The sequence below is a fragment of the Dendrobates tinctorius genome, unplaced genomic scaffold (genome assembly GCF_039654945.1).
Source record: "Dendrobates tinctorius isolate UK_male_01 unplaced genomic scaffold, ASM3965494v1 ptg000232l, whole genome shotgun sequence".
NCBI classification, from domain to species: domain Eukaryota; kingdom Metazoa; phylum Chordata; class Amphibia; order Anura; family Dendrobatidae; genus Dendrobates; species Dendrobates tinctorius.
Genome location: NW_027361899.1, coordinates 11,799,753 through 11,814,041, shown reverse-complemented (window position 1 = coordinate 11,814,041; position 14,289 = coordinate 11,799,753). Strand labels below are relative to the sequence as shown.

At 47.1% G+C, this 14,289-nt stretch overlaps 1 protein-coding gene across 1 annotated transcript in view; it reads right to left on the bottom strand.

The window, feature by feature from the left end:
* LOC141060146 (uncharacterized) overlaps window positions 1–14,289 on the bottom strand; it is a 233,730-nt gene that overhangs the window by 43,863 nt on the left and 175,578 nt on the right. The window contains 6 exon segments of the mRNA XM_073556425.1: window positions 1,630–1,687; window positions 4,778–4,846; window positions 11,917–12,014; window positions 12,130–12,253; window positions 12,337–12,504; window positions 12,617–12,727. Of these exon segments, the coding sequence (XP_073412526.1) occupies window positions 1,630–1,687; window positions 4,778–4,846; window positions 11,917–12,014; window positions 12,130–12,253; window positions 12,337–12,504; window positions 12,617–12,727 (628 nt within the window).

The following is a 14,289-nucleotide window of genomic DNA, read 5'->3' as shown; positions in this document are numbered from 1 at the left end:
TGTAGTCCGAAATAGACAGTATATATTTTCATCTTTTATATTTTAAAAATTTCAAAAAGAAAAATGGGCTGATGCAAAAGTTTCGTCACAATGGGGGGGGGGAAGCCAAAGACACTTCCCAAAGTGAGACAACTTACATGGACAGTGATCATGATGATTGGACAGACCCTTAGAATCAGATGGTTGTGATGACATCAGAGAAGGGGGTTTGTTGACGGAGGCAACAAACACCCCCCCCTAAAATTAATATCTCCCAGGGGCAGTCGATGGCACAGCTGCAAAAGCAATCAGACCTATGGAAAGCCGTGGTCATGGTGGGGCAACGGTAACAGAAGTCTTGTAAGTATTGCTGGTGGTGACTTATGTGAGAAAATTTCCTTTGTGGAACTTTTTCTCTACATTGCCGATGCAGGCAGAAAACAAAACTGTGGCCGTTCAATCACAAATCGCCTAGGAACGACAGCTTACTATCCTCACAAGAAACAGCATCTACAGGCTGCATAGGAAAAGTGACCTGGACAGCAATGTGAGCAGGTCTGTACTCGGCCCCATCGTCAGTCCTGCAGTCAGTCCACATCTAGCACCTGGCCACTGTTATCATCACCATCATCAGTTGCTTGCCGTGCTCTGACTACCCCCCCTCCTCCTCCTCTGCTGCATTGTCAGTTATTCCCCGAAATGGCCTCCACTTCTCGGGGTTCCCAGAGGCGGGGACAAAGAAAAAGGGTGCACCTGCAAAGGCAGCCTTGGGAGACTCTCCCTCTTTACAGGATGATCTTCATGCAGTCAATAAGTGTAATTCCACGCTTGAATCACTGGAGGACCAGGTGGGATTTATTCAAGAGACCATCTCCATAATCCGACACGATGTGCAGAAGGGGGTGAAGCGCACCATGGCCGTCGAGGGCCGTGTAAGCGAGTTGTAGGATATCCAAAGTCATACACAGACAGAGACGGAGCTGCTAACTAGGGAGGAAGACCTGAAAAACTGCAGTAATATCAAACTAGTGGGAGTTTCTGAGAAGGTGGAGAGGAGTGACCCGGACAGCTTCCTTGAAAAATGGCTCTTTAACACCTTTGGCAAAGAAGTCCTTACCCACTTATATGCAGTAGAAAGAGCTCATTGGAACCTCAAAAGGCAACTGCAGAATTGTGTCACTTTTCACCATTTCAACCGACTTGGAATTTTTTCCCCCAATCTTTCAGCACATTATACAGTAAGGTGATTAGTGCTGTTTAAGACTGCAACTCGTTCTTTAAAAAAAACAAACTCTCATACGGCTATATAGTAAAAATGGCCAAGTCCTGAGAGGGAAATCTAGAGAGTCAAAAAGTAGCCCAACACCATCATAGCTCAGGAGGGGCCAAGAGAAGGCAAGACGGCGCTAATGCGGGAAAATAGCCAATTGCACCAAATATGACCAGGTCCTAAAAGGAATAACCAAATTTGGCCAAATATACTCAGACTAAAGACCTAGGGGGGAAAAAGTACCTCTGGGAAATGGGAAATTGACACATGATGGACAGATAACTAATTCTTGTTTGTGGTCACATTTTTCTGATCTTGCCATCACTGATCCCAATAATAAAGTAATTTATAGTGAAAGAAGATGAGTAAGCGGCTCTTACCGGTCACCGACGCTGATCTGGGAGTTTCAAGTCCAATCGCAGTTCTACCCGAACTTTCCTGAAGAAAAAAGACAAGAAAAAATCAGAGTTTATCTCATTTATTTTTCCATATTTCATCTGACAGAGTCATGTGAGGTCTTGTTTTGTTGTGGGACGAGTTGAAGTTTTTATTGGTACCATTTTTGGGCACATGACATTTTTTTGATCACTTTCTAGTCTGATTTTTGGGAGACAGAATAAACAAAACCCAGCAGTTCAGGAATTGTTGCTTTTTTTAATGCCTTTCCATGTGTGGTAAAATTGATAAGGCGGTTTTATTCTTCAGGTCAGTACGATTACAGCGATACCTCATTTATATCATTTTTTTTTTTTTTTTTACGTTTTGGCGCTTTTACACAATAAAAACTATTTTATTAGGCATGGTCTAACAAGTTTGCTGGCCTGGTGACCCAGATGTGGTCATGAAGACCTCAGGTCACAATCGGGCCCTCGCGATGCCTTCTAAATGCTGCAATCGATATACAGGAGCTTCTCCCAAAATTAGAATATCATCAAAAAGTGAATTTATTTCAGTTCTTCAATACAAGCAGTGACTCTCCTCTATTCTATAGCGTCATTACACACAGAGTGATCTATTTCACGGGTTTATTTCTGGTAATGTTGATGATTATGGCTTACAGCCAATGAAAACCCAAAAGTCATTATCTCAGGAAATTAGAATAATTAACAAACAACACCTGTAAGGGTGTCCTAAGTGTTTATAAAGGTCCCTTAGTCTGTTTCAGTAGCTCCACAATCATGGGGAAGACTGCTGACCTGACAGATGTCCAGAAGGCAGTCACTGACACACTCCACAAGGAGGGGAAGCCACAAAAGGTCATAATCATCAACAATAACAGAAATAAACCCGTGACATAGATCACTCTGTGTGTAATGACTCTATAGAATAGAGGAGAGTCACTTTTTGTATTGAAGAACTGAAATAAATTCACTTTTTGAGGATATTCTAATTTTCTGAGATGCACCTGTAGATTGTAGCATTTAGGGGGTTAAACTGCTGGGAGTGGTTTGGGCACCGGTCCTGGCAGTGAGAGCCAGGTGTGAGCTATCACAAGAGCTGAACACCCGGTGGTGATCGCGCGCACAGAGCTCCTGTGCACACAAAAATCGCCCTGACGTATCCATCCGTCATAGGTTTGTGGAGGGGTTAATCCAGGCATTGTGCCTCTGCACGAACAACACGGGGATAATTTCATCAGCTGAGTCGCCGTGTTGAGGCTCCTAAACCTGTACCCCAGAACCTCAATGACCTGAGGGACGCCCTTCAAGAAGACTGGGATGCCTCAGCAGAAAGTAACTCCACTTGTGACCAGCAGGAGGCGTCGTTGTCAGCTGTAATTGATGCTCAAGGCCCCAGGACAAGTTACTGAGACACTGACATTTTGCGACGACTAGACCGTTCAGGTCTGATTGTACGCATGCCCAGAATTTTCCTCACTTGAGGTCTCCTGATATGCTCATCAGGTGCGCTTGTGGCGCTCTGTTGCTCAGCAACAGGATTCACTTGCTCCCCTAAGAGCGTGGAAGGAGGATCTCCTGTTTAAAAAGTGGGGAGAGATCAACGCATGCGTCATTAATTCTCAGACCTTTAGGAAGATAAGTCATCTTGGCTGTGCTGTTGGGATGCTATTGAGCATGTACTAAATCAGCATCGCACCTGATGTATGACGGTGCTTATTGGATAGTGATTCCATATATACTAAATCCAAGGCTTCATTAAATCATGCCTCCTGAAGAAGCTGCGGCGTAACGCGCGTAGAGGCTGTAGGCAGCGGCAGCGCTTTTTGTTATTGGATGTAAGTTTATCCCAGCACCTTTAAATTATTTGATACTCGCTGTACAGATATTTATGTAATACCACTTCATTACGCTATGAGAGATATTCATGACATTGATGTCCTTATTTCTGCTGTGTAACAGTGGGTTAGCTCCTATCCAGATATTAATGACAGTGAGCTTAGTTCTGTTATTGGACGCAGGATTAACCCTTACTTATAGATTCACATGAGTGGGTTAATGCCTACTATTTTGTGCACTATTTAGTTTAGCTAATGAGATTAATGCAGTGGAAATCTCTCACTGCACTTATATAAAGCCGGTTCATTTGTGCTTGTACAATAGTGAGTTATTTTCTGCTATTATATTAATAGGTTAATTCCTACTAAACCCGGCTAGTATGTGCACTGTGCTGATTATGACAATCTGATTATTTTCTCAATAAGATGTTTTGTTACTGTGAGAACTGCTTATGATATCTATACCTATACATATACTGTTTAACAGCGGGCCAGCTCTTATTCCGACATTTACAAAGCGAGCTTAGCTCTGTTATTAGGTGCTGGGCTTACTCTTGCTCATATATCAATGATAGCGGGTTAATCCCTGCCACTATGAGCATTATTTAATTGTGCTAATGTGATTAACGCAGTGGAATACTCTTACCGCATTTATGTTGTTACATTTACAAAGCGGTTTCACTCTTGCTTTCATGATAACGGGCTATGTTTCTGCTTTTATATTAATGGGTTAACCCTTGCCAAATCCTTTCATTACGTGCACTTTGCTAAAATACGTTAATTTGATTAATGAGTAAGATACATCCTTATGCACTTTTTGCGATAGATTTCCCCTACCTGTTTAAGTGTTGTGAAATAAACCCATTATTGGTTACTATAAAATATATAACAAGGGGATTTTTTATTAGTGAATTGAGATTTCTATTTAAGTGCAGTTCTGTGTTATTTATGCCTGTCTATGCCTACATTAGCAATGATACTCTGTTTTTAATTTTTTGTTTAATAAAATTTTTCATGTTTTGCTAAAACTCTTTTGATCCCTTATTCTTGCATAATTGTCTTGATAAAGGGAAATTTTGGTGATATATATTGTGTTTGAGTTGTGCTACTAATTTGGTTCCCATGAGAGGGGGATATTTCTGCATCTAAGTTACTGAGACACTGACATTTTTGTTGGGATACACACACCACTGGTGTCGGCTTTTGTTTCAATAATTTGCTTTACCTCAAACTTTTTGTTAGTAGTGTATTTATGCAATGGCTGCTGTGACAGAAAAATGATAATTACTTACCGGTAACTTGATTTTCCAGAGCCATGACAGCACCGCAGACATGAGAGAAGGTAGCCGCCCCCAGGAAACCTGTAGCAGAGACATAAGAAGGAGGCGGCACCGCTCTTCCTCAGTTTGTTTCAGAGTATGCAAAGGTTTATTACTTTACATACATGTTACATAACAGTGTCACGAATAATATTCACCTTCTTTTTCCTTTATTTATTTATTTTTTTTTTTTCATAGATTTACATATCCAGATACAACTTTAAATTTTCTGGTGCACCACACAACCATCACCAAGATAGGGCGGGAACGATGCGGTGCTGTCATGGCTCTGGAAAATCAAATTACCGGTAAGTAGTTATCATTTTTTCCCCCTTCCCCATGACAGCACCGCAGACAGGAGAGGATAGAATAGACTCCTAGGGTGAGACAACAGCAGACAACACCTTTCTCCCAAAGGCCAGATCTGAGGGCCCTAGGTCCAGTCTACAGTGTCGGAAGAAAGTGGATGGTGAGGACCACACTGCTGCCTTACAGATCTGCTCAACTGAAGCATTCACCCTTTCAGCCCAGGACGTGGCTATGGCCCTTGTAGAGTGAGCTGTTACACCCAGTGGGGGAGTCTGATCTAAAGAAGAGTAAGCCAATGCAATACCCATACGTAGCCATCGTGCAATTGTGGATTTTGAAGCTTTCTTACCCCTGTTTGTCCCCTGAAAGGAGACAAAAAGGGCTGAAGACTGTCGCCATGATTTTGCGGCTTCTATATATTGAAGCAGGCAACGTCTGACATCTAAGCAATGGAAGGTTTTCTCTCCCTGGAATTTGGGGTTTGGACAAAACGAGGGTAAATTATCTAGTGCTCCCTGTGGAATTTGGAATTTACCTTCGGTAGGAAGGCCGGATCAGTTTTTATGATCACTCTATCATCCAAAAAGGTGGTATATGGTGGATTTACAGATATTGCCTGCAGCTCGCAGACACGACGAGCCGAGGTTAGGGCCACCAGGAGTACTGTTTTTAGCGTTAGCGCCTTTATTGAGATGGAAGCAATAGGCTCAAATGGAGACGCTGTCAGTGCCCTTAATACTAAATTCAGATCCCAGGGAGCTACTTTAGATGTTAATTTTGTGGGCCTGGATGTAAAGGAGGCCCGAACGAATCTATAGATCCATGGGTGATCCGCCAGTTTTTGATCAAAAAACTCACCCAGGGCCGATACCTGCACTTTTAGGGTGCTTGTTGCCAGTCCTTTTTCCAGTCCTTTCGGGAGGAACTCTAGGATCTCTTTTATTGGTATTTTCTGGGCTGTCCCAGTCCATTGTCAGCCCGTGAACTGCAAGAATTTTTCCCAAATTTTTTGGTATTTTCATGAAGTTATCTCCTTTCTGCTAGCGAGCACGGTGGTTACTAACGGGACTGAGAACCCTTTTGCTAGAAGGAGTCCCCTCTAAAGTTCCACGCAGTGAGGTGCAGCCCGTGAACCCTGGGGTGTTCTACTGGGCCCTGGTATAGCAGATTCGGGGTATCTGGGAGGATCCATGGGTCCGAGATAGACATGCGTCTGAGCCATGTGAACCATGCCCTTTTTGGCCAGAAGGGCGCATCCAGGATTATTCGGGCTTTGTCCTGTCGGATCTTTTTCAAGACTATTGGAATCAATGGAAACGGGGGGAATGCATAGGCCAGACGAAATTTCCACCGGTGTAGTAGGGAATCCACCCCCTCTGGTTGCTCTCTTGGATTTAGGGAGTAGAACCTGTCCACTTTTCGATTTTCCCTGGTAGCAAACAGGTCTACTTCTGGTGTGCCCCAGGCAGCGCAGATTTCCTTAAATATTTTTTGACTTAGGGACCATTCTCCCTGGTGTAGTAGATGACGGCTTAAATAATCGGCCAGATAATTGTCTGCCCCCTTTGTGTACCCGATAAGGACAGAAGATTGTTTTCCGCCCATGTGAATAATTCCCTGGCCTCTGCCATAAGGCTGTGTGCACACGCTGCGGAAAAGGTGCGGATTCATCCGCGCGGATGTTGTACAATCCGCAGGTGAAACCGCAGGTCAAAAGACCTGCGGTTTTACCTGCGGATTGCTCTGCGGTTTTGCCCTGCGGTTTTTCATCTCCTCAATGGAGGAGATGGCAAACCGCAGGAGAATCCGCAGAAAGAATTGACATGTCAATTCTTTCTGCGGATTGAAAACCGCAGATAATCCGCGCGGAAAATTCCGCACCGTCTGCACTGCGGTTTTTGATTCCCATAGGGAATCATTGTACTGTACACCGCAGCAAAAACTGCTGCGGGTCCGCAGCGGCCAAAACCGCTGCGGAACCGCAGCAAAATCCGCAGCGTGTGCACACAGCCTAAGGGTTGCCGACCTTGTACCCCCTTGTCTGTTTATGTATGCTATGACCGTGTTGTTGTCGGATAATATGGTGACATGTCTCCCTTGCACTTCTCGCTTTACTAGGGGAAGGGCTCGCCTCACAGCCGCCAGCTCTTTTAGATTTGAGGATGCATCCCTCATTCCGGGTTCCCACTGGCCCTGTAGGGTTCGTTTCTCTATGTGTGCCCCCCAACCACTCGGACTTGCGTCCGTGGTCAGTACCACCGAGTCTTAAGTAGTCCAGGGCACTGATCTGTTTAAGTTTTCGGTGCTCAGCCACCATTTTAATGACTCCTGCACTTGAGGTGAGAATGATCTCCCGATTTAAATTGGAGGGACCCCTCTCCTGCTCGGATAGGATCTGCCACTCTAGTTCTCTCGCATGGGCTTGTGCCCACCGGACCGCTCGGATTGTTGCTGTTAACGTGCCCAGGAGCGACATTGCCTCTCTTACTGATATGGCTCGACCGGATTGTATCCGTTGTATTTTTTGTTGGATAGCCCCAACTTTCCTTTCTGGAAGAATGCACTGCTGTTTTAATGAGTCCAATTGAATTCCAAGGAATTCTTGTGACTGCACTAGAGTTAATTTGGATTTTTTTAGACTGATCATCCAGCCTAACCTGGTTAACATTTCCAGGACCTTTGTAACTGCATTTTAGCAATTTTGCTTGTCATTTGCTATGACGAGGAAATCGTCTAGATAGGGTACCAACAAGATATTTTCCCTTCTTATAAAGGACGCTACTTCCCCGATGATTTTTGTAAATATACGAGGGGCCACTGATACCCCAAAGGGTAGGCACTGGTACTGTAGATGAGTGGGGACTTGAGCAATCTCTACTACCAGTCTCAGATATTGTTGATGTTCCCCTCATATTGGGACATGGTAATAGGCGTCGGTAAGATCTATTACTGCCATGTAGCAACCCGGGTCGAGTAGCTTCACTGCTGACCCCAAGGTCTCCATTTTGAATTTCTCTGTTCTGATGTATTGATTCAGGGCTTTGAGATTGAATATTGTTCTTAGTGACCCATCTGGTTTTGGCGTGAGGATCAGAGTGCTGTAAAATCCTTTCCCTATTTGATGACACTGTACTTTTATTAGTACCTCCTTTGCATGAGGAGTTGAATCTCCTTTTCTAGCGTGGCCTGGTTCTTTTTGGCTACCCGAGTCACTTTTAGCCTTTGGGGTGGAAGGCTTAGAAAACGTAGTCGTAGGCCCTCGGCTAACAGGTCGGTTACCCACTTTGAGGCGGGCAATGTTACCCATTGATGGACAAAGAACCGAAGCCTTCCCCCAACCGCCCTGGCGTCATTGCTTAGTATCAGGTCTCGGGGTCTTTTCCCCTCCAGGGTCTGCCCCGCGTGGTTCTATCATCTGGCCGCCCTCGGCTCCCTCTGTTCCCTGCTCCACGAAAGGACGAGCGAGCTTCAGACCACCGACGTCTAGGGAAGGGGGGGGGAAACCGTTTTTTCTTATCTGATGCTTTTTCTAAAATTTCGTCCAGTGCTTTCCCAATCAGGTATTGACCCTCACACGGGACGGCGCAGAGTTTAACCTTTGACTGGAAGTCTGCTGACCAGTTTTTTAACCAAAGTGCTCTGCGGCCTGAATTTGAAAGGGCGCATGCACGGGTCGCACCTCGGACGGAATCTACTGCGGCGTCAGCCAGGAATCCCGCTGCCTTCTGTAGGGAAGGCATTGCCTCCAGCAGTGTCTCCCTTGGGCATTTATTCTTAATTTGGTCACTTAATTCGTCTAACCACTTGACCATAGCACGCGCTGTACAAGTGGCGGCCACCCCCAGCTTAAATGACCAAGCCGATGCTTCCCAAGCAGACTTTAGAAAGGCGTCTGTTTTCTTGTCAAGGGGATCTTTTAAGGCGCCCATGTCCTCAAATGGCAATGCTATTCCCCTGGATGTACTAGCAATGGCGGCATCTAGTCTGGGAGCTTTTTCCCATTTATCGCATACCTCATCATCAAACGGGTATTTACGTTTGAGCGCCTGCGGTATGGACTTTTTTTTGTTGGGTTTCTTCCATTCCCTCTTGATCAAATTTAACAGGTTATCATGGAAGGGAAAAACCCTTCGTTTTTTCCCCTCAAGATGGCTAAACATAGTATCCTAAATTGACTTTGGCTCTTTTGGTGTTTCAGGTCCCATTGTGGACCTTACAAGCTTTAGTAATTTCCCAATGTCCTCAGATAGGAAATATGGACGACCCTTTTCCTCGTCCGAGGAGTCCAGGTCTGAGTCCGAGGGCCCTACAGTATCTCCCCTTGTTCTTTCTCAGACTCTATGTCAGTAGTTATTTCTGTGGGAGGGAGAGGAGGAGGTGGGGGCGGGGGTGAAGCAGGAGCTATATCGGAGCCAAGTGTAGTCTGCTCCTTTAATTCATCTTTTACCATCGACTTTACTTGATCCCAGATCATAGTTTTAATGCTCTGGAGCAGGGATGGTGACTCTTCTGCCACTGTTTTTTTTAATGCACGAGCGACAAAGTCGCTTCTCATAAGATTTAGCTAGGGCCTTTTTGCATAGTGCACATTCCTTGTTCTTTTCCTTTGATGTGGCCTTTCCCTACAGAAGACATACATAGGGCAGTTGTTAATATATTGTGCTGCCTTACAAAGGCACTCACCCGGCCCTCTGGGTACCCCGGTAGCCGGTGGCTCTTCCTCCAGCGCGCGCATCTCGCCTTCAGGATCCATCTGCGCTCCGCTGCTGATCTGGCTCTACAATCCGGAGCCTGTGTGCAGCCTCTCAGGGACCAGTGGCACCTGCCTTGCCTCCCTTTTTATGGAGGAGCGGTGCGCGCTTCTGGCACCGCTCCTGCCCGGAAGTGCCCAGTACACCGCTCCCCCGGCGTGTGACGTCACTCCCAGCGCGACCCCGGAAGCCGTCGCCACTCAGTTGGCGCCAGCGTCGTGGTGGCCACGCCTCCCTCGGCCCAGCCTCCCACTGGAGCGGCCGCTGGGGAGTCTCACGAGGAGGACACCGCTCACAGCGCCCACCGAGCTGGGCTGACAGGCGCGCGCCAACGCGCCTCACTGCCATCCTCTCCCCGCGAACCTCGGCCTCCTGAACGGACGACATCAGAGGGGGATCCCTCCAGAGGTACGGACTCTGCCCCAGGCATCCGCCTGCGGGAAACAGGAAACCAAACTGAGGAAGAGCGGTGCCACCCCCTTCTTATGTCTCTGCTACAGGTTTCCTGTTTCCTGGGGGCGGATACCATCTCTCATGTCTGCGGTGCTGTCATGGGGAAGGGAAAAATACTGAATATACTACTGCTGGCTATGATACTGTAGAAAGGTGTCAGGACACGCAGAGCATCGCAGCTACGATAGAAAGGTGTCAGGACACGCAGAGCATCGCAGCTATGATAGAAAGGTGTCAGGACACGCAGAGCATCGCAGCTATGATAGAAAGGTGTCAGGACACGCAGAGCATCGCAGCTATGATAGAAAGGTGTCAGGACACGCAGAGCATCGCAGCTATGATAGAGTGGTGTCAGGACACGCAGAGCATCGCAGCTATGATAGAAAGGTGTCAGGACACGCAGAGCATCGCAGCTATGATAGAAAGAAATCAGGACACGCAGAGCATCGCAGCTATGATAGAAAGGTGTCAGGACACACAGAGCATCGCAGCTATGATAGAAAGGTGTCAGGACACAGAGCATCGCAGCTATGATAGAAAGAAATCAGGACACACAGAGCATTGCAGCTATGATAGAAAGAAATCAGGACACACAGAGCATTACAGCTATGATAGAAAGAAATCAGGACATGCAGAGCATCGCAGCTATGATAGAAAGGTGTCAGGACACAGAGCATCGCAGCTATGATAGAGAGGTGTCAGGACATGCAGAGCATCACAGCTATGATAGAGAGGTGTCAGGACACGCAGAGCATCACAGCTATGATAGAAAGAAATCAGGACACACAGAGCATTACAGCTATGATAGAAAGGTGTCAGGACACACAGAGCATCAGAGCTATGATAGAAAGGTGTCAGGACACGCAGAGCATCGCAGTTATGATAGAGAGGTGTCAGGACACACAGAGCATCACAGCTATGATAGAAAGAAATCAGGACACGCAGAGCATCGCAGCTGTGATAGAAAGGTCTCTATGGTAACGGTATTTGCTAATGCCGGTTACCACCCATGGAATAATAGGATCTACTGCAAACATCTTATTGTCAGATATCAGAGGCCTGGTAGAATCCATACCCTGATGGGTCAGAGCTGCTTTGGTAACAAGTAAGGCTGGGGTCACAGTGCGTTAAGGCAGTCCGTTTAATGGATTGCGTTACACCGCAGCATAACACGGCGTAACACAATCCGTTAACGCTGCCATTAACCCCCATTATCGGGTGCATCGCCAACACATGCCATCATTGGCATGCGCTAGCGATGTGTAGTCATTCAGTGACGGACCCTCGGACGCGGGCTGCAGCGTCCGTCACCGCTAATGCAGATGAAGCATCTGCGCTAGCGGTATAGTATAATGTGGTCGCGTTATGCTATAGCGCTAACGCAGCCCGTCAACGCTATGCGCTGAACGGGCTGCTTTAGCGCAGTATGAACCTGGCCTAACGGAAACTATAGAATCTCAGGCACATGGTTTTATTGTCATGTCTGATCAGTGTATATATTGTTAGGACTGCCTGGTGCACACATGATGGCAGCTGGAGGTTAATAGAAGCCTCATTACATCAATCTACAGAGGATTACAGAGATCTCCTCTCATCTACCTGATGATCCCGGGGGACACTTTCCTCCTTCTCTGGCCGATCCTGGGAATATAGAGGACTGGGACATCTCTCCGGGGGATTTCTCGGACTGGATCCATCTATAGGAGATAACCGCAGTGACTGAATACATTGTCTATATGTGATGAGCAGATGATGGGGAATCTAGACGACTCTCAGACCTGTTCTCTACACCCCAGGAAGATCTCCTCTTACCCGGAGATGTGATGGACCGGTGATCCTCCATCATGGCGTCCTTGTACAGATCCTGGTGTCCTTCTATATACTCCCACTCCTCCATGGAGAAATAGACGGTGACGTCCTGACACCTTATAGGAACCTGACACACACAATGACCCGTCATTAGCAGACCCCTCCCCCGGCGTTACTGTATAATGTCCCAGCATTCCCGGCAGCGCTCACCTCTCCGCTCAGCAGCTCAGTGATCCTATTGGTCAGTTCTAGGATCTTCTGCTCATGGATCAGGGAATGAGGTGGAGGCTCGGTGATGTCACTCGGGGTCCTGCTCCGCCCTCCTGACACACGGGGGGTCACACACTCACCAGACGCCGTCTTCACTACTGTGTGATCCTGTGTATGGGGAGACGCCGATCACTACACAGAGGCCAAGAATCCTTCACCTTTCCCGTCATTTCCCTGCTTTATTCCTAGAGATCAGAGTGATGTGATGTGAAGCTCTCACCTCTCCAGTGATCCAGTAGATTATCTCCAGGGTGAGGTCTAATATCCGAGCCGCCATGTGGTCTCTGTCCTGCTCCATCTTTGGGGGGTCACTGATGGAGAGGACCATCGTCTAATAAAGGTCCTGTACATAAGGAACCTGAGGAGGAAAGGGATAAAATCACATCTTACATTATGAATAGCAGCTACACATTGCATGTGGCACAGGACACACTGGTGTAAATACAGGCAGCTCCACTGCGCCCCCTATGGTGACATCACTGCCTGCAGCAACACTGTGTGAGCAGAGGCTGCACGGGAGACGCTGCCCCCTGCTGGCTGCACTGCTGTATATCACCTATAGAGTCACCGCACTAGAAGAAACCAGAATTCAGTGTGACTGCTGCTGGGTCAGGACCTGAAGTGATGTCACGTGATCAGCTACATGGACAGATGTTAGTGACTATAGGACCTGCGGTGACATCACAGGAAGTGCCAACGCTTTACTCCTCCCCCATGGAACTGATCACGTGTCTATGACGTCACACAGGTCCTGTAGTCGCGAGTATAAGAGGCTCGGCCGAGAGAAAGCGTAGAGAGCTGCCTGTGTGGAGTCTTGGAGCTGACTGATCGTTTCCGGAGCGGCCATGTTGTTACATTGGTCCAGTCACCGTTTTTCACTCCTCATGTCTCTGCACTTCTTAGTTTTTCCCTCACACTCGGGTGTATGTTGACTTTTTTTTTTGTGCTGATGAATTATCGTTTTATTTCACTGCCACCATTTATTATACCATAGAATGTGCTGAAAAATGGTCACACAAGCGCCAAGTGGGATTATTACGGTAAATCGTTCTACTTTGCTTCTGACAATTTCTGTATCTCTGGTCGTGTAATATTATTACTAGCGATTAGTCATAAACGCCATAATCACACAGGGCGCGGCCTCTGATACACTGCACCGCTCCGTACAGACATCACCAGGACAGACCCTGTCCCCATCGGGGCTCACAATCTACATTCCTGTCTTTGGAGTGTGGGAGGAAACCCTCGCCAACACAGAGAGAACATATAAACTCCTTGCAGATGTTTTTTGGCGGGATCTGAACCCAGGACCCCAGCGCTGTAAGGGCTCATACTCGAGAGAAACTCGGACGCGTCTCGCACGTCACTGCCGACAGCACTCGGATCGGAGCGTGCCGCAGCTGTATTCCTACGTAGCTGAACGCTCCGGTCCCGAGTATTGACGTGCGAGACTCATCCGAGTTTCTCTCCTGTGAGTATGAGCCCTAAGGCTGCAGCATCGCCCGGCTGAAGGGGAAGCTTAATGTCTCAGAATAGTCTCCCAGTATGAAGGCACAGGACGGAATGAAACTGTAGAGAGTGTGTGAGAGTACGGCGGGTTACACTCAGAGGAAGGACAGAGAGTGAACCCCTGAATGTTCTCTCTTCCCAGGAGACCAGGCTAGACCAGGCTTGCTACCTGCACATGGACAACTTCTAAACCAGCATCCCACTCTTCATGTCCTTTACCAGAAAAAAGCAGAGTAGCCTCTCAAATTTGATCCTGGGGTACAATAAAAACATAGGGGGAGTGATCTCTTTGATCAAGTGCTGAAGCCGCACAGCGCCACGTGAAAAGCAAAAGTATAGTACTGAAAACTTCTGCACACATACCAATGGCGCAGTGTAAAGCTT